Here is a 23,874-nt window from a genome sequence, read left to right on the forward strand (position 1 = left end):
TTGTGTTTTTTTCTCTCACTGCAAGCAGGAATTTTAAGTTGGGCGTAGGGAACACTCCAGAATTCTTGCCTGGATTTGAGTGAGCATGTTGTGGGGTAACACCAGGGATTGGCCGCACCAAGGGCCAGGCAGTGCTGCATGAATCTTACTTTGGGATTCAAATGTAAGGTGCACCTGTGGAAGTAGATCCCAACTGTCAGGCATGCTAGGAGTTTAGCGGGAGCAGTGTAGGCCAGTATGTCTTGTCCATTACTTCAACAGATCACCCACCACAAACGTGTTCAGTCGAAGATTCTGAAGGGTATGCAGTAGGGTCTGCTAATTCTTTCGAGCTGGTCCGAGCTGGTCCGCAATCTTTTCTCTCTGACAGTTCATTAAGAAGTGTTTGAGAATGTGGGTTTGGGTAACACTGTAGGCTAACTGGTCTCAGATGCCACATAACATGTCTACCACTTCCTGCAGCTGAGGGGGGTTTCTTGGCGTTTCATGATCTGTCGGCTCGCACCCGACTCAACACTCCCACTCACTCCGGACACATACAAGGCTCTGACATGGCACCAGTCAGCACCAGCCAGGGAGTAAGGGAGATTGCCCCAACCCACTGGTGAGCCAGCAGCGCCTCATCCCAACATAGGTCTCAGGGCTGGACAAGTTCCATGCAGCCCAATGATTGTAGCAGCAGCATCTCCAACAGCGCTCCGCCAAGCCTGCACTAGGGGCGCGTAAAGCTAAGCTCACCTGCCACCCTTGAGGGGATGTAGTGAATATCTAGGCTGAGCATCAACTTCCCAGCCATGGAGCTTCAGAAAAACATGGCCATTATGGAGGTAGGTTCTTTGGCACTGCCAAAATATAACAGTTTAAGTCGCCTGCTTATGAGTATCCGGGTATGAGATCTCAACAAGTGTGTCGGCATAAAATATGATTCATTTTATGGACTAATAACTGAATTAATAAAAGAAACTGCTGCTTGATCCACCAAGCTCCCCTATTACTACCAAACTCTTCTATATCTGTAGACCTGTATTGATGCACGCACTTCCGCCAAACAATGGTGTGCAGGCAGGTGTGGCTCTAGGGAGTTCAGCACTTCCGCCAATCAATGATGTGCCCGCAGGTGTGGCTCTAGGGAGTTCAGCACTTCCGCCAAACAATGGTGTGCAGGCAGGTGTGGCTCTAGGGAGTTCAGCACTTCCGCCAATCAATGATGTGCCCGCAGGTGTGGCTCTAGGGAGTTCAGCACTTCCGCCAAACAATGGTGTGCAGGCAGGTGTGGCTCTAGGGAGTTCAGCACTTCCGCCAAACAATGATGCGCTCAAATAAGAGCGAGCCCCAAGAAGCCAGCCAAATAGCAGAAAGAAGTCCTGTTATACAATCCCCAATTACGTTACAATGCTGACCTGTACTCAAGCAGTTTGGTTTTGTAGGGGGGGGGGGGGCTGCGGTCGCAAGTCGGGGTCTCAGAGTGAAGCATGAAGTTCCACATTCACAGGGTGTGTCCAAAAGCATGCCTGCCTGCCTGGGTAAAATTGTGTCACCATCATTTAATACTCAGTTTAGTACGTGCATTTAAAGTGCCACCCTGTTGCCCAAACGGGTTATTTCTGTTACCACACACTGCTAAGTTCCTACATACCATTTGACTTGATATCAATATTGCTGCTTTCAATGCTCTGCAAATTCATATTTTTCATCCAAACACAACTGCATCACATGCGGTAACTGGTTGTTTATATTATATTATTTACAAGAAAAGTTGAAATGCAATATTAGCCTCTCCAGTTCAGCTGGTCCTAATCAGTCATTCTTTTACTTATTTTAGGACAATGCTGAGACTTTTTACATGTTTCTGGATGCTGTGAAATCCGACATACTGCTGTCGAATCGAGTCAATATCCCAGGTGGTAAGCATGACTACACGCTTAATCCTTCTTAGGGCTGCCATCCAAATACAGGGCCAGCAGCACTGAGCTCTTTGCCGGAGCCATAATACCATCAGCCCACTGCATTACTGTCAAGCCAGGAGAGATCCACACATATCAATTGATGGTATGCGCAACCCACAGTCCGGGCACTGCGCCGGGGGGGCGGCCGCTAATTGAAGCACCACCGAGCCACAGGGATTCCTCTTTATTGTGCTAGTTGAGAAATCTCCATGGTCAGACATTGAAGTCCATGAGAGGGCAAACTCTTAACCTCCAACCACATTTATGCCTCCCTGAAAAGAAGTTTGCAACCAAAAAAGCTTGTCCCTGGCGACAGCTTTCTCTAAATTTATTTCTTTTTTACTATTTATTTGAATGTTGTCTGCATGAGTAATACTCAAATCCTTGTGTGGCTGCTACACAGAAACGATTAGAAAATTTGTTGATATGAGATATAAAGTTTTACTCCAATGCGCCAACCTTTAGAGTTAAATTTGTTGCGGTGAGTCTTCAAATTGCAGTTCCAATTAGCAATTTTTAGAAAAGGAAAAAAATCTTCAACGCATTAGTTCTGTTCTATAGTGCTTTTTACACACCGTCCTTTTCGGATATTGAAACCTTCAGTGAAAAAGAAACACCAGAGACTGAACCTACTTCGGCACCATCAAAGCCAATTAGAGACAATAGATCAAAAGATGATCAAATTCGTGAACCAAGACCTTGTCCTTTTTTGGAAGAGGTTTCGAGGCACAGGAAAAGCTTGCGAATAAACCCAACAAATCCTCGTGGAACGCCGCAAAACCAAAAGCAACTTCCAGGTACCTCCCCCTCCAACACCCCAGAGGCAAGAGGGGAGGTCTGCACAGCACCAGGACCAGGAAGGACGTTTATTTGAAGACAAAAACAAACTGAAACTCAAGAACTCATTTAGAATTACCAGCAGAGAGCTGACATCACAAATTACTAAAAAATGCAGTTATTGCATTTTCTCAATCAATAGTTAAAATAAACTTGGACAAAGTGAAAGCACCATATAAAGTGTTTATGTAGGAACCTAATTGGGATTTGCTCTCCTGATGAACCATTGTAATTAACAATGAGGAAACACGTGTCGAGTGGGAACAAATAGTGGGAACAAAAATAATCAAGTGTGAAAACTGAGAATCTTTTGGTTACTGAATTTTTAAGTGTGAAGTAAACACTTGGAATAAATGGAATTATACATGTGATGGTAACATGTGGAACTCAAAATAAAAATCACTATAGAACAGAACTAATGCATTGAAGATTTTTTTCCTTTTCTAAAAATTGCTAATTGGAACTACAATTTGAAGACTCACCGCAACAAATTTAACTCTAAAGGTTGGCGCATTGGAGTAAAACTTTATATCTCATATAAACACATTTTCTACACATTTCTGCCTCCCCTTGACATTCCAGCACCTCACTCCTTGGACATAGAGTATATAGTAAGTAACCTTTATTTATCCATTCCCCCTTTGCCCGCTCGCTGTCTGTTTTCCTGTTTCATGCCTGGTCTAGTTACTATTAGAATCTACTGAAGCAAGTGATCCATGTCTTCACCAGCTTTATTTATTTATTTATTCATTTTGTATAGCGTGCAACAGCCCGAGGGCATTCTGGCTCATCGTGGAGCTATACCCTAATTTATGGCACCTGTACATTTGTTCTGAGTTTGTGGGTGAAACACACTGTTTCCTCTCTGAATAAATACAAATGCTAATAATTGATATTTAGAATGGTTTTCTGCTGCTCTTTTGGTATAGCAGGTAATATTAGTGTTGCCTGAACATGTTTTCTTTCATTTCAGTGGATGAAAGCACTATATTGAAGGGTGACTGTTGCAGCGAGTGAAGATACAGTGTGTGGTCCAGTGTCCGTCTGGCGATTCCATGGTTACGGTTACGTTGTGTCTCACCCTGTGCTTCTATTTCTTCAGACATCACTGCACATACGATTTCTTGATAAACAATTAAGTGCAAGTTGATCACACCATTCAAAGAAAGGATCGGACCAGGCCTGAGCCGAAACTAACACCCTGTGCTCTCCTGCAATATATCTAAAAGAACCAAATACGGGCACAATGATTTGGAACATTCGGGAAAAGATATCCAGGCGTGTCGGTCTTGCACCTCTTTTTCCCACAGGCGCTGTGCCCTCCAGAAGCTGGCAATTTCAAATATTATTATGGGGAAAAACACAGGAAACTTCTGTGCACTGCATCAAATTGGGCTGCCAAGTCTACAAATACAAGATAGACGGCCCCACTTTTGCTGAACATTTTGCATAACCTCAAGCATAGATCTACCGTCCTGACCACATATAGAAAACCACACTGTGCTTCAATGATTGTAAACCCACTCTCCAAGCAAGCATTCCTGCATCCTCATCAACATAATTTTTCCAAAAAACGTACAGTCAGTACGTATCTGGGAAATTGGCCAACAACTTCCCAGGCCCCTTTTTTCAATTTGTAAATAGGAACCAATTTGTCGCGTTCTGAAACACTTGTGTATGGGCGCGATACAAATAAAACATATCATATCATAACCACTCCAGACATCTTGTACACAATGGAACTGTCCCCGACCTTAGTATGACCTTAAAATGGCTGCAAAGGACATGCCCCCAGCGATCACCTGTTGGTGGGATGAGATCTCCTGGAACGGGATTCAACCCAGGAGCAGTACCTCCTTTGAGTGTAGCGACTGCATTCAGTTCCTCCGATAGTTCCACAAGTGGGACAAGCTCTTTCGTCTCAGGATCTCTTGACCACTAAGGATATTCCCCTGGCCATGCATGCCCAGGCTGCACAAGGCACGGCAGGGTCCCTCCCACCCTGCACATGTGATACTGATGCCCATTGCTGATGTAAGGCTTATTGTTCCCAGGTCACTAAGGTTGTTGAATCGTTCAGTGAAATTTCTCTAAGCAGGTCTTTCCAGACTCTGTCTAGTGCCTGCCATGCCCAGTATTGTTCATTTGGCACACACTTGTTATTAATAATTTGTTTCCTCAGTATTGGGCACTAAGCTTAAAGAGAAGTTTCACAGTAACATCATCTATCTTCAGCCCGGCCAGCCCTGAATTGGCACACAGCCTTCCAAGGTTGCGTGCCTTATTTTTCTGGCAAATACAAAATTCCTCCATACAGTCTTCACAGGAAGGCTTCCTGGGACACAGCGGCCACTTTAAAGGATGGCCATTCCCAACCTCCACATACCTGCCACATACTGCCACCTCCTACCCACTCCTAAGCCCCTCGACGGGATAAGGAGGGCGTGGGCACTTTCTAGTCATCATTTGACCTCCATGTCGTAGACAGTCCAGGCAGATTGCCAAAATAAAAACACAGCCAAGTTGGCGGCTACCTCCAGCCCCATAAATATAGTATGCTTGGGTGCAGGCAGTCAATATTGCATGTTAATACCCAGTTTGTTAGGGAGAGACACCTAGCCAAAAATGAGAGGGGTGCGCTCTTGCATGATTTTATTGTCAATCACAAGTACCACCTTCTACAGTCTCAATATTCATGCGTCGACTCTCTCGAGCACCTTTCAGATGGTCCAGTATCTTCCACGGGCCATTCTTCACGGAGGACGACGCATCTCTGTGCACCTCTGTGCACTAGATATTAAGTAACTGGAAAGTAGCCACACATTGTACTAAAGGTGTCATACAAACTTGATTCCAGATTTTAGTTCCTTCACTTAGCCCTTAAACGAAGTGCAGCCCGTGCCAATATTCCCCGTGCAGACCACTCGTTGGTGGCGGAAATGGCTGATCCAAAAAAAGTCACCTTGGAATTTAATTTGGTTAAATCAAGATCAACCAAGTTATTTGGAGAAGGAATGCTAAAATAGACATGTAGATGTAAGAAGAGATTAAAAAATCAACAAGTTAGGCTCAAGTGATTGCAAGATAAAATGTGTGCAAGCCACATTAGAGTGGAATAATCCTTCATCATTTAGGCAAGGCTGTGCAATAGTGGAGGAAGAAGGATTTTAGCACATTCAAACTTCTACAATCAGTTCAGAAAGTCTCTCATTTCTTGAATCTCACGTTTTTTAAAGTGGCACAATGCAATGTTTATGGGATTTAGGATAGAAAGGACAATATTATACAACCAATATTCTGGTTTTGCAAGTAGCAAGTTCAGATTTGCAAATGCTTGTGTTTCCTCCCATATGATCCCAGCAGTAACACTGGATGGGTGTCATTATCCAGGTTTCCTGGGATATACGTGAAAACATCGAATTTCAAAATGACCACCGTTTTTTTTCATTACATATAAAAAAAAAGAATCCCCAAAATTGGGGAAATGATGAGAAAAAAACAGGTTCCTTTCGATGTTTTCTTGTTCACTTTTTCTGCGGATACTGTTTCCTGCATCATAACAATACCTCCCCCAGCCACGAATGCTTGACAGGCCTTGTCCCCCAACTTCCTGAGGATACCTTCAGTGTTCCAGCTTAGGAGTTCAAGACATCATAGTTGGGTGGGAAGGCAAAATGCCTCCGATGTGTTGCTATTTTAGCAGGACAATCTAGTGCACCCCGGCGTCTCTCCCCGACCTCTGTTACTCAACCTCTTTTGTTAGGGATTGTCCCAGCGGGTCACTCCCAAACCCCCAGATGTGATCGATCCTATCTGCACACCTGTCCCTCTCGTCTCAGTAGATCCACTTGCTTCAGACGTGCCAGCCTCTTTCCTGCCCCAATGAAGGTGCCCCAACAGTTGGCCCACCAGCTGGTAAACATAACACCTGAAATGCTAGCAATTAGCTACCATTTTCTTTGGGTTTCTATTAAGTTTAACATGGGAAGTTTCTGAGTGATACCCAAGGTGATGTAAAAACCATCAACTTCAAGACCTTGAGCCAAGAATAGACTTATCCACACTGTCTAAAGCTCTTGTAAGTTCCGTGTCCGGAGAAAGCCGATGCAATAACATGACTGGACTCACTATAGATAAGCCCTTCATATCGCAATTATTAACGGTTTTGACTTTAAGATTCTACAGCAATTCATCCCACAGTCCTTTCATATACGTAAACCGGAAAATGTACTTCACTTTCAATCTACCTTTTATGGGAGAATCCCAGGGTTGATGAGCCGTCTGCGTGATTCAAGACTCCTATCCCGTCTGAAGTCTCTTTTTGCATTGTTCTTAAGTTCCCAGTGTTCTCTATAGTCTGTGGTGTCCAGCATTGAACACAAGCCTTTCTCGCTCCTGATTCCTGTCCCTTGAAGAAGGACTTAGTCTCGGTTTGAAGAATCCAATCATGGTCGATCTTAAGGTTGGTCAAACTCCCTCCCACCTGTCTCCCTGACGGTTATTGTTTGTTACTGCACATCTTTACCACTGTACAACAGTGTTATAAGCACATCATGTTTCTAAGATAAATTAAAGTTTTATTTTGCTTTATTCAGAGTGTGCACTCTATTATAATTTCCTTTTAGAATTAAAAGGTCCCATCTCCAGCTAGCAGTATTCCTTAGCCTTGCCTCATAAAATGTAGTTGAGTGATAGGCGCTTTTAACTTTCAACACTATATTTCAAATGTTGCTGGTGTGCACCTTGTGCTGTGGCCCAATCTCTACTCTAATACTACATCGTGTGTGACTTTTTCTGTGGTAAGTACTTTTTATTGTAATTTCAGTAGGTGATCAAGATGGTTAGTAGCACATTTTTGCACCTTTTAATGTTGCACATCGTCAAATAGAATGAGAGGGTGTAAATAAAAGTAAATGTTATATTCATGGTTAGTATTGTTATGTTACTGGTGATTGTGCCATGGGCCCACAGGACAGCGGGTCATCAGGCAGTTGACGTTCCAGCATGGAATGGAACACTCACTGAGGAATGTTTGGAGTGGAGCTCATGGGAGCGATCTGGAGGAGGGTGTCAGTTGGACGGAAGGAGAGTCAGGAGGGGGATGTGGCTGCTTTCTACTCACGCACTAAAGATGAAGCTTACCTGTCAGAGTTCCTACTGGATTGATGGGCGCGGACCTTCTTTATAAGTAAGGTTATCATCTTGGAGTGTACAACACAAATCTACGTTTCAATACATCGTTATGTAGAATTTGTTTTGGCTAAGTGGCACTTACGCGCCACCTATAAGCCAACAATATTGCATTGGAGTGCAGATAGGAAGGAGAGGAAATTCACATTGGGACATACATCTTGTGGGCGTTGTTTGGTTATTTACTCACACATTTTTCTGCCCATGCTCTTGCTAATCTCTATGCCGTTCCCAGCCACTGTCTGCCCCTCCCCACCCAAAACACAGCCCGCTGCGATCTATTGGAGTTAGCTCTAATAAGCAGTAACGTCAAACTTTGTCCTGCCAGTGTTTTTTCTGAACAATCTTCTGGGGTTTTATGGAATAATTGCAGCTGTACATTTGCTACTGGTGTTAAAAAAATGTCTTAGCGAAGTATGCTTTCAGATACTCGATTTATATATGCTCTTGGAACTGATGTATTGTTAAAAAAACAAGCATTGTCAAAGGCAACACTTTTGGTTTGTGTATATATATTTCCAGGCTCTAATATCTTATGCCCAGGTATTCAAACCATTTTCCAGCCATTGCATCTTATGGTCATGTTGTACCATTACGGCACTGCCTGGCAAATACCTATCCCATGTCTGCACAAAAGCCAGAACTGTTGCCTTTGTCAATGCTTGTTTTTATAGAATTATTACGATAATAAGAGAAAGTTACATTAAAGGGAAGTGCAATAGTTTATACCAGATGCAGTTTAATATAGGATGCCATTTTGACAGCATTGTGCGTTGAATTGGAATGAGAGGGAAAGGGATGACAAGGCGCACTCAAATGAGCACTTTCCTTTTATGTTGAGAGACACTTTAGATTTAGGACGTATTATAAACATTGGTGATGGAAGACGTTTGTTCTCCCTTCAGGGAGGGTTGCACTTCTCCTTTTCCCCGTTTCTTCTTCTCGGAGCAGAAACTCAATTGATGGTCTAAGAATTGTTACATCTCATTCGCACCTGGGGAAGGGCCATTGGTCAATCAGGTGGCTGGAACAGCGGGCAAGAATATACATTCCTCACCCGCTGTGCCAGCCGTCCAAGGCCCATCCCTGTGTAGCTCTATTTAAATAAAAATCATATGTAGTGAGGCAACAGGGGTCCACTCCTTGTTGCCTCCCTACCCCCAAACCCCTCAAACCAAAAAATCCTCTCCCCCTCAATACTCAACCTTGGGATCGGAGCTTTGAGCTCCTGGCCTCTACACTTCTTGCTCTGGCTGCCACCATAGAAATTAAAAAGGCACTTAGTCCCTTCTTCCCCCCCCGCACCCCCCAGGAGATTGGCTGTGCAAGCAGCACAAATCTCCCAAGGGGAAAAAAGGACAGCCATTTGCACCCCAGATGAACCGCAGGGTGCAATGGCTTTCACGCCCCGGCGTGGGGGCGGACATGGCCGGTAATGGCCCACAGCCCTCGTCATGGACCTCGCGATACCATAGCGCAGGGTGACTCAATGTTACCTGCCATCTCCACACCCCCCTCCCAGGGCGTTGGATGCCATATTCCATGACCAGTCCAAGCAAACTGTTTTTATTACATTTACAGAACATTCTCAAGCCATTGAGTCACAAAGATGATTTTCCACCACTTACAGTAAATAATGTTGTGCTGGGAATTTCAGTATGGGAAGCCGTTTGAGGAATAGGGTGTGAACTATTTATAAGGCTCTGGGTGTTGACTTTCCTGTCTGACCTTTAGTCTGGCGAAGTATTCAGCATTAGTACCCCCGCACGAGACAATCAGAATGAAACAAGCATTCTGATTGGCTCTCGCCAGGTCCATACCCGTCTGGGAATCTCTCCGTCGGGATTCCACGGCCTTTTTCCCCGGTCGGGGGGCGTGGCAACCCCTCAGCCTATGGGGAGACTCGAAGCGGGGCCTCCCTGCGGCTGAGAGGCTGCCTTCGCCCCCCGCCGGGGACTCGGGTAAGTATTTTTTTTTCCCTTCCCTCTCCTCCCTCCCACCCGCCCCCCCCCCCCAACTTACCATCTTGTTTCTGCGTCCCCGGCGGGGGACGAGGGAAGTCTCCAGCCGTGTGGAGACTCGGAGCGGGGCCATCCCCGCTCCGCGCCTCCACATGGCTGGGGGTTTTCCTCATCCCCCGCCGGGGACGCAGGTACGTATTTTTTTTTTTTCCCCTCCCACCCTCCCAACCCCACTTACCTTTTTCTTGATCCTTTTTTGCATCCCTGGCGGGGGACGAGGGAAGTCTGGCCCTGGCCATTTTTTCCAAAGTGACGCCATATTTCACCGAAGGAGCGAGCAGAGCGCGTGATCCCAACCCTTCTATGAGGGGATTGCGAGTATCACCCAAGAAGATGTTGAATCAAATTAGTGCATTTAAACCATGTTTTAATCATATATGGATGTAAAAAATGAATGTTTTAAATAAGTTCATGATGTCGCAAAGTATATCTTCAATGATAGATGGACAAACAACGAGTGCAATATCAGTCTCAATAAACGTAAGACACATATCAAATAAAGCATGGATTGTAACAAATGTTTTTAAGTAACAGAAATCGGTGAAAACTCTAGAACTGTAAAACAGCTAATACATAATAAATATTCAATAGAGATCTGTGAAAACTCTAGAACTGTAAAACAGCTAATACATAATAAATATTCAATAGAGATCTGTGAAAACTCTAGAACTGTAAAACAGCTAATAATAAATAATATATCTCTTGTAACATTATACCTTCAAAGCAAACAGATCAATTGTGATATCACTGCCAAGTGACTAAAAGCATCACTTCACCCTTACCATCAGCTTAAAGGCTTCCAACTGAGATTTTGAAAGATAATTAAATTGAACATATGTTTTTTATTATTAAATACCACACATCCATGAAAATTGTAGGACTGTGGAATCAGCTAATCTTAAATAATAAGTATTAAATAATCAACGTCCCTTGTAACAAGCTGCCTTTTGTAGGGCAAAACATCTAGCATCATTTTGCTTAAGGAGTGTGCATAAAGGCTTCTAACTGAGGTGTATAATAGGATATTACATTCAGCATGTTATGCATACAGTATTAAATAATGTAAACCCCGCAAAGCTGTAGAACTGTATAGAAGCCTATATTAAATAATTAACAATCTTTGTAACAAGCCACTTTTTGAAGCCAAGTGATCAATGATTTCATCATTAAGTGTCATCAAAGCATCTTTTTCAACTGACATAAGCATATCGGCTTCCAAATGAGGCTGAGTAAGGGAACTGCAAAGTTTGTTCAAGATGTACTTGAGCTTTGAAAATTACCTTTCACATGCCACCTGAGAGCAGGATAATGTTGGTGTAAGCTTGTAGGCATTAGAAAGTGATCTATAGGCCTGAGTGTACATTTTGAATCTTCGTAGCACATTATAGCAACATGCTATACAATTCTTGCACATCTTGCATGTTGTACTTTTGTCTCTGTCCTCAGGATCGCCACCTTCTTCAGTTTGAAAAGTTAGGTGAAAATGGGCAAAATCAAGCAGTTCAGTCTGGAATGTTTCAGTGGATGCTTCAGAATCAAATCGGGTCAGCAAGCTGCTTAGTCGAGCCAGGGCATTACATGGAAGGTTCTGCAGGATCTCCTGAAAGTTTCTGGGGTCCAAACATGCCAAATCTGCAAAGAGCTGACGATGTGAAGTGAACCGGCTCTGCAGACCTGTAATGATCTTGTCCATTGCAATATTGAACACTTCAACTCTGAATATGAAGAGGTTGCGGGTTGCACTGCAGACAAATATTGTCAGGATAAATCGGTATCGAAGACGGGGCCTGAATGGAAGACCCAACATACATCTGAGAGGATCATGGCAAGGGATGAAGAGTACATGTGTGGGCAGGGGCGTCGTAAGACACCTTGTGGGGTGTCAACATGCACATAGAGGGGGCCCATAAGGCAAATTCAGGGGATTCATAATCACAATGCACATGATACAGGAGCTTCTATTTTTGCAGAACACACACAGTGGGCATGATTCATGGACATTTTTGCACGGTGCAAGTGACTTTTCACTGGTGCAAAGTGACTTTGCACTGCCAACAAGCACCCTGATTCACCCTTGTCTTTTTGACATGCAAAGTGACTTTGCACAGCAAAAAGACTCTTTGCATTGTTCTGTGAATCAGGCTGTTTGTTGGCAGTGCAAAGTCACTTTGCACTAGTGAAAAGTAACTTTGCACCAGTGAAAAGTCACTTTGCACCATGCAAACAAATCCATGAATTAAGCCCAGTGTCTATAATTTAAAAGCAGACCACACATATACACATAGGTGCTTTTCAGAGCGCAGATGGGGTGCTTTTCTTTTTCAGTACAGGGGTTACAAGATGCACATGTAGGGGCACATTCTTAAAAACTAATGCAAATAAAAAAGGTGAGATAATGCACTTTTTTATTTGTATTAGTTTGAGAAATGTGCAGCTCACCATATTCTAAAATGCACCTCATTCTCAAAGGTATCTCATCACTTGCGCCAAAGTATGTACTGCCAATCTGACCCAGTCTCCAAAGGGCCCCGGCAGAGCTCTATAATGCACATACTGGGCTTTCCTAAAACACACAGGGGCCTTCGAAAACATAGGTAGTGGCCCCACAGCTCAAAACAGTGCATATAAGTACTTCTGGGTGCCCAAACACATACATGGACTGCCCAACACATATAGGGTCCATCAACACGTACAGGAGACTGCATTACACAGGAGCCCCTCAGAACACACGTGGGCCACTCAGCACACACTAGGCACCCATCGCACATACATGGCCTTATTCACATGCAGGGGTTGGCCCATCGGCACATAAAATGTTGATCAGTCCATTTATGGGGGTCCATCAGCGCATGCAGGACTCGTGAACACTTTCAAAGAGCGCTTCGGTACATGAAAGGCCCCTGCATATACAGGCCCCCCTCAGCAACTACAGGCCTATCAGCACAGAGTGGAGCACCACTCATACAGGCAGGTATAGGCCCGTGCCACACTGCTAGAGGCGCATAAAATGGGCGGCATTACCCCGTACTGCACAAAAATACCAGTAAGCGAAAGGGGATCGGACAGCGTTGGGGGAGCAGTGGTAAGTGGGGACATGGGAGGGAATAGGCAGGTAGGCAGCGAATGGTTTGGGAAGTGGAGGGGGTCAGGGAAGGAGAGGGTGGATGAGTCATTGGAGTTCCACGTAGTGCCCCCAGATAATGAAAGCTGGGAGGCCTGGGAAATATTGGTGGGTGCTAATGGTGTCCCCCAGAGAGTTAGCAAGGGGCGTAGGTGTGTGGGGAAACAGGGAAAGGAGGGAGATCTTTTTTTCCAACTCCCATTGCACAAACATTTAAGCACAATGGATCCTTTTGCACCCATCACATAGAACCGAAGCACACATTGGGTCACCAGGACATACAGGACATACAGGACATACAGGAGCCACTCAGCATGCACAGAATCTCCTCACAGCATGCAAAGGTCAGCCAACACATAAAGGGTCACCTCAGCACATAAATGGTCTCAGCACACACACACAGGGGCCTCTTGGCACATTTCGGGCCCCTTAGCAAAAGCAGTGCCCCATCTCATGTACTGTGCATATTCAGGCTACTCAGCACAATGAAGGGCTCTTCTGCCCGTAAGAGAGCTGATCAGCACACATGCAGGGCCTCTAAGCACACGCATGACATATCCACACATACCAGGCACTTTACAGTGGCTCACAGCAAAGTGTGTCCCATTGCATCCCTCCCCCATAGCACATACAGTGCCAAACTCAACAAAAAGGGCCGCTTAGCATCTACCTCAGCAGACAGAGACCTTTCAGTAAAGGAGTGAGTGACCCTGCGATCCAAAGAACAATGAGGAAGGATTACACAAAAAATAAATTGCTCCTTTATTCTCTGTCCCTATCACACTCCATCTCCCTCTCAATAATATAGTCCCACCTCTCTACTTCACTCTCTGGCTACCATTCTCTCCTCTCTCTCTACTGCATTCCCTCTTTAACACACCCCCTCTGCCTCTAGCCCACTCTCTGTACCCTTCTCTAGGTGTAACTCGCTCTCCTCACCACAGTCTCTCCATTTCGGTCTATTACACTGAACTTCAATCTTTCTCACCTCACACTGCCTTCCTCTCCTGCACCCTACTTACCTCTCACTCACCCTTGTAGACCTTGTGCAACACACCCTGAATTTATTTTCACCCTCCCAACAATGCACATCCATTGTACGTCACTTGTTGACTCAATTTTAGTTAACTCTCTTTCAGGGACTCAACCCTTTCTTGGCACTCCTCTTTTACCGCAGATAATTGGAACTCCTGCTCCAAATTATTTTGTTGCTGTATTGCCAACTCCTCCATTAGCTGCTTGATGAGGTTTCCTAATTCTAACTCAGAATTTTGTCTCTCTCGCATTTTCGCTTCTACCTGTCTTAACTCACTCTGTGTTTCGTTTAAAAGCTCAGACTGAGTTTGAAAAGAGGTTACACTTTCTTTGTACCTTTAGTCAGTCAGGGCTTGATGAAATAGGCCACTGTCCTGTCCTGGGACGTACAATTTGCTGGCAGCACCCTTGTTCTGACACCCCCCCCCCTGCCTCCCTGTCTCTCTTACCACCTTGCACAGAGCCAATGATGATATGATGATAAAGCATTTATAACGTGGCTATACACAAGTGTTTCAAGGCACCACAATACAAGGGGGGCACAGAGGGAAGACGGAGACAGCGATCTTACCATCCTATGCACCCTATTGACTTTTGAACCTTGGGTCTTTTTCACCATTGCAGGAAAAGTTCTCTTTTGTACCTTAGCTCTCACTCGCACACATACTCTACATTTCGGCATCACCCAACCTCACATGTGACTTACCAAGGTCCATTCCTGCCAACCCTCGAAGGCACCAACAGGTGACCATTTTACCAAATTCTTTTGCTGTCTACTCAATTTATGATATATATACTGTAATATGTCTTAGTTATAAACTTTAGACTAACTAACTAACTAAAGAGTTTCTTATATAGCGCAATCACTCACCCAAAGGTCTCAGGGCGCTTACATAGCAAACAAATAACATAAATTGAAAAAGAAGGGGAAGAGAAATAGCCGCGATGGCGACTAACACGTCCTGAGAGATAGCCAGAGATCTTAGGGCATAAAATGGCGATTAGACATCAAAAAGAAAGGTCTTAAGACGTTTTCTGAATTGTTGCAGTATGGTGGACTGTTTGAGGTGGAGAGGGATTATATTCCAGTTCTTAGGGCCCCAGGCCCCAAAACTTGCTTCACCCACTTTCTTCAGAAGGGTACGTGGTTGTGCCAATAGCAAGAGACTGTTTGAGCGTAGGGTACGCTTTGGAATCGCTGTCTGTAGCCTAGTTTTTAGATATTCCGGGGCTTTGCCTGAAAGACATTTAAAAACTATAACTAGTCCTTTGAATTTAAGCCGCTTCTCAATAGAGAGCCAGTGTAACTTTCTTCGATGTTCTGAGTTTGGCGACTTAGGCCACATACAGCTCGAACAGCTCCGTTCTGTATAGTTTGGAGACTCCTAATGTTTCTTTTTGAGGTGCCTATCAGGAGGCTGTTGCAGTAGTCCAGCTTGGTGTTAACTATGGCTGCTGCAATGGATGCTCTATTAGCTTCGGACAGATATGTTCTTATTTGCCATAAGAGATGTGTGAAAAAACTGCATGATGTCTTGAGGTAGGATACGTGCTTCTGAAATGTAAGATAAGTATCAAAATATACTCCCAACGTTTTTACAGAATCTGATACATGAATGTTGTTGCCGCCAATTACGAAGGCTGTATAGTCTGTGTCCATGTTTATATGCCTAAAAGGTGTACTGATAACCAGCAACTTTTTTTTTATCGTTGAGTGCGAGAGAGTTAAGAGCCATCCGTTTTTGAATGGTATCATAAATTTCATTTACAGTATCCAAATCATCCCTGTAGACACCAGATAGTTTAATCACTATCTGCGTGTCGTCGGCGTAGTTAGCAAATTGTATGCCCATTGATTTCAGCAAATCACATAGGCATTTGATGTAAATATTAAAAAGTAGTGGGGATACGCAGGATCCCTGGGGCACACCCGGAGTATACAGCATGCATGGAACATGATTGTGAGATTTAAGCCCCTGCAAACATATGTAATTATTTCTCCTGTCCCAGTCCCTTAGTTTACTTTTAAATTCTTTGCAAAGCTTCAGGTAACTCTAGTCTCGCTTTGGAGACCAGTCAATAGCTCCAGAATGAACTTTACGGCAGGTAAGTTTCCCAGCTCTCCATAGCTAATGGCAGTAGTCCCAGTAAAACATATTGCGGGGCGCTCTGGGCCTTCACCAGACCACGTTTCATAAGTGTTATATTGTGCGTCATACCGGACTTCGGCCGCTATGCGCGGGCCGTGTTTCGAACTGGTGCTGGGGTAGCCAGTCCCCCTACTTTCAGAGAGTGAGTCTAGTGACTACGGAAACTTAATGGAGGGGCAGGCCAGGGGAGTTATTTACTCGAGGAACGAGATCCTCCAGCAAAAGATCACACAATCTTGACTCGAGATAAGGTTTTTTCAATGATAGTGATTGATGACGTTCAGCATCTTGCTTACCTGACAATCGATCGATCTTGCGGCTTGCCAAGGCCTCATGCAGCCCGGGCCAGCTGCCTGCAGCCTGCCCTGCTGACCTGCCTGCGCTGCCAATGTGTGCACTGTGTCTGTGCATGCAGCCTGGGCTGCAGCAGGGCACGTGCGGTCCCAAACCATTTCACAACCCAGGAGGCCCTCATGTGCAGGCGCGGGCTCAGTCCGACTGCTGGGAAGAAAAAATAAATTGCAGTGCTTGCCTCAGTTGTTGGTGGCAGCAAATTCAAGGTAAACCACCCGGGCGGAGCAGCTTAATGTTAATGTACATGTGTATCCTTCCGCTCAAAAAGAGGCCTCCTTAGGCCAGAGGCATACTGGGGGATGTCCCGGTTGGGCAGTCCAGCCTTTGGGCATATCGTGTTCCCTGGTACAAGGTAACATTTGCTATACAGCTTATCTGTGTTGTTCTGAAGCCTAAAGTCAGTCTGCTCTAAAGTTTGGGAATATGGTTTTCTTTAGAGGAACCGTAGCAGCTGCACATTTATTACAATTGGTTGCTTGATGGAGAAAACATAGTTGTCAGGGACATCAGAAATCTTGTGGGTAAAGCTAAGGGTGTTGGGTGTACTTCAATGCTGGTGGGAAATGATTTTGGGAGCAGAGGAAAAGGTTTGTCTTGTTTCCTTAATCTCTTTCTTCAAAATGGAGGCTTGGGCTTGAGCCAAAATGGAGGTTCTGAGCAGCTGAGTTCCATTTCAGAATGTTGAGAGCTGATTGTCTTTGCTGCCCATTCTCAACTGCCTTTCATCACTTTACCTTAGAAAGAGCAGTTAAGTTTCTTAGTTCCCTTAAGGCCAATAACTTTCCTGAAAGAATTCAAGATTAAGAAGCAGGAAAAGTTGAAGAGAACTTCAATCAATTAATCTGGTGGGAGCGCTTCAATTTGATCAGCTTTAACAAGTTTGAAAAGAAACATAGTCAAGTTTTAAATTGTTTAAGTTAGGGTTGCTGAGCAGTGCTAAAAGACTAAGTAGAAAAGTCCAATAGATTTCAAAAACTGTTTCATTTAACAACTCTGATGGTGAATGGCAAGTGGCATTGGAAAGACTGGAAATATTAATTTGCGTTTGAACCTGAACATTAATGTGCTTGTGTGAGGATTGTAAAATGCAGCTGAAGTGAAGCAGAGCAATGAGATCCGACAATTTGCTAAGTGTTCATTAAAACTCACGATAAGTTTGTTTCCCAGAAGCTGTTTGTCGTTCGGGGAAATGTTCTCCCGTCAAGTTCATTATATGAGAGCGCGCGAGAGAGAAAACGAGCATAGGCCGTGTTACACAGTTCCAGAAGTGGACAGCAAGCAGCACTGGAATATTCTCACGCCGCGTTCACTTTTCTTTTTGTGAGCGCGAGGGAGGAACGGAGCATCAGCTGAGTTACGCAGTTAGTTTACCTGACAGCGAGCGGTGGCAGAGGCTTCTTGAGTGATTATACCCTACAGACTTTCCAGTAAGGAGCATGCAGTGCATTCATCTCGGCACCTGCTACTATAAAGACTTGCACTGAGCGTATGACTGCCGTAGTGAATTTAAAGTGACAGCTGCATATTTCATTTGACTGAAACATACGTGCATGTGCGAATTTAAGCAAGTATGCTGGGAAATGTTATTTAAAGTTTATTTTAGGTCTTTAGGTATTTAGGTTAGGTAGGAATATTCAAGTTTTGTGAAAAAGTAGCAGAAAGTATACTAGGACTCTGTAATCTGCCAACAGGTTATAGGAAGTGAAGCAGGGAAAGAGTCTGGAATTAAATTGAAGCAAAGTTCTGGGTTGAAGAGAACTATTTAAGGAGAGATCAGGAAACAAAAGAAACTCTGAACAGCTTTAAACTGAGTTTGAGGAGCAAGAACTCCAAATCAGAAAGGTCAAAGTTCTACATGAAAAGCTATATGATCGATGCTGACAAGTTGGATGCAAATTGTTTAATTGCAATACACTTTTCCTCCAGGTGCTTAGTGGGGGACACACAGGTACACTGAGCTAATTTTTAAGTAAATTCTCTTTGAAACATTTTTGCATGTATGGATTATTAACCTTTTAATCCCAATGCAGGGAACAGGCCAAGAGGCAAGAAGAGCTCCAGTGTTGTTTGTTATTTTGTCCCATTTCCCCTTTCCCCCTCTGGCTGGGCTGATCTCCACTGTGAATAAGTAGGTGGGGCCCTGAACAGCTAGTGAGGGACTGTGGGGCCTAGCAGCTTCCACAGAAGGACTTGAAGGAGACATGACAGTATGAAAGGCCCAAGGTGATTTATCTGTCCAAGCTGCTATGGATCCCACAGGTCTCTCAGCGCGTTAGGGGAGGTTTTGTCTGACATTAGACAGGAGTTAAGGGCAGTCAGGAATGAAAACAAGTTTTAAAATTTGAATGTGAAAGGTTTGGTGGACAAATTTAGTAAGTTGCAAGCTCAGGGGACTCCGTTGACGGAGGATCTGGTTGAGGATATGGATCCACCAGTTCTTTTGCATAGAGACGAGGTGGTGTATAGGAGTAGTAAGGAGAAGTTTGGTGGTTTTCGGGAATGTTATCAGTTACCCATTCCATTAGCAGCACCTGAGCATTTGAGGGGATTCTAAAAGATTTTCTGTGTTTGTCACTCAGTGTCAACTACATTTTTTGTGTCGTCCAGATGTTTTTTCCACGGGAACTTCAAAGGTGGCATTTATGTTGTCGTATCTATCTGGTGATGCTGCAGCTTGGTCAGTTTTATTGCTGAATCAACAGAGTCCTTTTCTGGAGGATTTTAAAGGCTTCGTGAGTGAATTCTGGAACATTTTGGATAGGCGTTCTTTATCGCAGGAGGTAAACTCTGAGCTTTTGGAGCTACGGTAAGGACTTGGTTAGTTATATTACTGAGTTCCAATCTTTGGTTTTAGAGTCCAACTGGCCGGAAGAAAAGAGATCTACCTTGTTCTATTGAGGGTTCCAGGATGACCTCAAAGATGCGTTGTCTACCATAGTTGAGAGGCCATCGACTTGTGAAGAGTTTATATCTTTGGTTTTGCAATTGGATTTCAGGATGAGTGAGCGTAAGGGGGAGCGTAGAAATAATTTCACTGAAGTTAAGCCAATATCTAGGTTTGAGAGATCTAAAGGAGTATTTGGGAGCAGGGAGGTTAGACCTTCTTTGGGCAGTAAGGAGAGTTATTCTAAACCCAGAGGCCCTTTGACTAAGGATGAGAGAGAAAAGAGAATCAAGGAGGGGTTGTGAATGTACTGTGGAAGGTCAGGTCATTTATTAAAGGATTGCCCCAGGATTTCTAGAAAGATTCCAGTATCTCTGGCCAACCCGAAACTAGTAGCCAATTCTGTGCAGTCGGCGGTCCCTCATCTCACATTGAATGCATCCTTATTTTTGGTGGGAAAGGTGAAAGGGAGGGGGCAGCAATGCTAGACTCTGGGGCTACAGGACATTTTATGGATTGGGGGTTGGCTAAGTCATTGGGAATTCCAATCAGGGCGAAGGATTGTCCAGAACAAGTGAGGGCAGTTGATGGGACGCAGCTCTCTTCAGGAACAATTACCCATGAGACCGTTCTTTTGTGGCTCGAAATTGAGGGAGGTCATGGTGAAGAAATGGCTTTTGAATTAATTGATGCTCCTCAATTGCTGTTGATTCTAGGCATGCCTTGGCTTATGTTACACAATTCAACGGTTGATTGGGAGAAGCGGTCAGTCAGTTTAGTTTCCAATTTCTGTTTTTCACATTGTTTAGATGGAGGAAATAAGCGTAGGGAGGATATTTTGAAGGTTAAAGAGGTGGAAGGAAATGAGGCTGTTTGGCTAGCTTAAAGCGGAGCAGGGCAGGCAATTGTAGGGGTAGTGGTTGGACAATTACCACAGTGCTATGAAGAGTTTTGGAATGTTTTTGATGAGGTGGATATATATTCAAACAAAAGAAGGGATACATACATTCTCAATAACACAACATACTGTACCCTAAGGTATAAAAAAACGAAAAGCAATCACTTAGCAAATGTGGGCTGCGTATAGTGTAATAACATATACGATGTTGCCTAAAATGTCATATTTTAATTCATTTACTTATTACAGCACAAGTATAAAAAAACATTAAAAAACACATATACACAGCATATCAGTATACAATGATAAAATAATTATTCCACCTCACAGAATCAAGTTCACAAATGCTTGAAACAACACAACACAATAGCAACTTAATTTCTCTTGCTTCCTACTGTGTCAATATAGCCCAACTCATATAAGTTTCTGTCCTTGGTCCTTGATGTTGTAAATAACTGGACATTCTTCAGGGGCAGAAATTTGTCTTGTGATGTCGGTAGATCTTTTTTCGTTTCTCTACACTCCAGGTTCCTATATCTAAGGGTACATATAAACATAAACACATTACTAAATGGGCATTTTGGGTTTAATTACTAAACCTAGCCAACCCTAATCACCAATAGGGTGCACACGAATGCAATTAATAATATACCTGAGCCAAAAACTTGCAGAAATAAATGTCTTCAAGTTCATTAACAGCTCCAATTCTTGTTCTTCCCCTTTTTAGTGGCATGGAGAGTTCACTCCAATGGACCAATAACTAAAACCAATTTGAAAAAACTAACTTCAATATGCACAATGGTAAACAGTTGCCAACTTCCTCCACCAATTCAACCAAAAACGAATCCATACAGGGACTAGAATTTAAACCTCACCGTTCATCATGGAGATTGGTTAGGGGAATTACCACCCCATGGACCATATGACTGTAAAAAAGATTTGGCGGTAGGGGCTCCTTTACCTTGTAGTCTGGTATACGCGTGAACAGAAAAGGAAAATGAACATCTCAAGTCTTATTTCGATGAAAATCTGGCCACGGGATTTATAAGACCTTCTCAGTCTCCAGCAGCTTCGCCTCTCTTTTTTGTCCCTAAGAAGGATAAAACCCTGAGAATTTGTATTGACTATCGAGCCCTTAATCGTATTACAATCAGGAACCAATATCCTTGTCCTCTAATTTCTGTCATGCTTGATCAGATAAGATGAGCTAACATTTTCACCAAATTAGATCTTCGGGGGCGTATCATCTTATTAGGTTGCGTGAAGGTGATGAATGGAAAACCACCTTTAAGACAAAATTTGGTTTGAGTATCTTGTCATGCCCTTTGGTTTGTGCAATGCCCCAGCAGCATTTACATTTTTTATCAATGAGGTCCTCAGAGAATTTTTGGACATTTTTGTTATAGTTTACATTGATGATATCTTAATCTTTTCACAGGATGAGGTTTCGTAACAAGAGCATGTGAAGAGAGTACTACGGAAATTGCGTGATAACAATCCTTTTGCTAAGTTGGAAAACTCACAGTTTCACACTAAGGAAGTCGAATTCTTAGGATTTGTGATTAGTCCTCAAGGTTTGGAAATGGATGTGCGTAAGGTTCAAGTTGTTTCCAATTGGCCGTCTCCTACCTATGTGAAGGAGGTGCAAAGCTTTTTGGGTTTTGCAAACTATTATTGTAATTTTTCTTTGAAGGTGACACCAATCACTAAGTTACTGCAAAAAGGAGTGAAATTGAAATGGTCTGGCAGGCTGAAAAGGCCTTTCAGTATTTAAAGAAGAATTTTACATAGGCTCAGATTTTGCATCATCCAGATCCGGCTCAACCATTTTATTTGGAAGCAGATGCATCAAATGTTTCGGTGGGGGCTGTTTTGTCCCAAAGACATCAGGTTTCTAGACAGCTGCATCCTGTGGCTTTCTTCTCAAAGAAATTGTCTCCTGCAGAAGTAAATGACACCATTACTGACCGTGAACTTTTGGCCATTAAAAAGGCTTTTCAGGAGTGGAGACATTATCTTTTGGGCGCTCGACACACTGTGACCGTCTTTACGGATCACAGAAATGTACTTTTTTTATAGTCCACTAAGACTTACTCCATGCCAACTCAGGTGGTCTTTATTTTTCTGAGAGTTTGATTTTGTTATTACCTTTTAAACCTGGATGACAAAATGGAAAGGCTGATGCTCTCTCCAGACAGTTCCCTGGAAGTCTTAAGGGGAAAGAAGACTTGACAGCACCAGTTTTGGGAGCAGAACCCTTTGCTGTTGCAGTGTCAGCACAGAGATTAGATTTCAGAGATTTTATTAGACATCATATGTCGGAAGATCAAATGCTTGAATGTGTTCGAAAAGATTCCACAAGGACAATTCAAGAGGGTCTACCTAAGGTCGATGATCAACTTTATTTACCCAGTTTGGATATTCGAGAGATTGCTCTAAAAGAGTGTCATGAGACAAAATTAGCGGGTCATCCAGGTTATCGGAAGACTCCTGAACTTGTTCGACTGCATTTTTGGTGGGAAGGAATGAGGACTGATATATTGAATTTTGTAAGAACCTGCAAGGTGTGTGCACAGGCCAAAGGGGAGCATGGGAAGTCCACTGGTTATTTGAATTTAATTTTGGACTTTATTGTGGATTTGCCCGAAGATCAGGGAAGTCGGTCCATTTTGGTAGTGGTGGACCATTTGACTAAGGCTGGGCATTTCATTCCTATGAAGGGAGCGATCACTGCTGCCAGTTTGGCTAGTGTCATTTTACAGAATGTAGTCAAATTGCATGGTCTGCCTGTTCAGATAATTTCTGACAGAGGTACACAATTTGCTTCAAAATTCTGGAAGGCTTTTTTTAAAGAGTTAGGAATGGTAATTAATCTATCATCTGCTTATCATCCCCAATCCAATGATCTCACAGAAAGAATAAATCAGGAGCTTGAAAAATATTTGAGGTGTTTTTTACGTTCTAATCAAGGTTGGGTTGATTTGGTTTGGTTGGCCGAGTTTAGCTACAATAATGTTTCCGAAGATTCTACTCAGATGACTCCCTTTTATTGTAACCAAGGTTACCATCCCTGATTTTTGAGGGCGGAAGCCTCTCTTGAGGTTTCTTGTCTGAGGTGAGAGAGAGAATTGAGATTATGAGGAAGAATTTGGAACAAGCACAGCGTGTTTTGGTAGCTAGCAAAGGAACTATGAAGAGATTTGCTGATCAACACAGAAGAAATAGTCCTGATTATCAAATTGGTGATCTTGTTTGGTTAGCCACTAAACATCTGAGGTTGAAAGGTAGAAACAAGTTCAGTCCTAGGTTCATTGGTCCATTTGCTATTGAAAGAATTTCAAATCCTTTCCGCAGTGAAATTAAAGTTACCTCACAACTTAAAGATTCATAATTCTTTTCATGTGAGTCTACTGAAACCTGTGATTGATGGAACTCGTC

General features: G+C 43.5%; 1 protein-coding gene across 3 annotated transcripts in view; it reads left to right on the plus strand.

Moving 5' to 3' along the window:
• Positions 1-23,874, plus strand: part of ARMH1 (armadillo like helical domain containing 1) — a 743,351-nt gene that overhangs the window by 467,340 nt on the left and 252,137 nt on the right. For 2 of the 3 annotated variants that reach the window (XM_069642333.1, XM_069642332.1), the window contains exon 11: positions 1,823-1,904. In XM_069642333.1, coding sequence (XP_069498434.1) covers positions 1,823-1,904 — 82 coding nt within the window. Of the gene's footprint in view, positions 1-1,822; positions 1,905-3,756; positions 4,487-23,874 lie in introns of those variants that run through there. The other variant, XM_069642334.1, reaches the window with a different exon arrangement.

The sequence above is a fragment of the Ambystoma mexicanum genome, chromosome 1q (genome assembly GCF_040938575.1).
Source record: "Ambystoma mexicanum isolate Mex_15411 chromosome 1q, UKY_AmexF1_1, whole genome shotgun sequence".
Lineage (NCBI taxonomy): Eukaryota > Metazoa > Chordata > Amphibia > Caudata > Ambystomatidae > Ambystoma > Ambystoma mexicanum.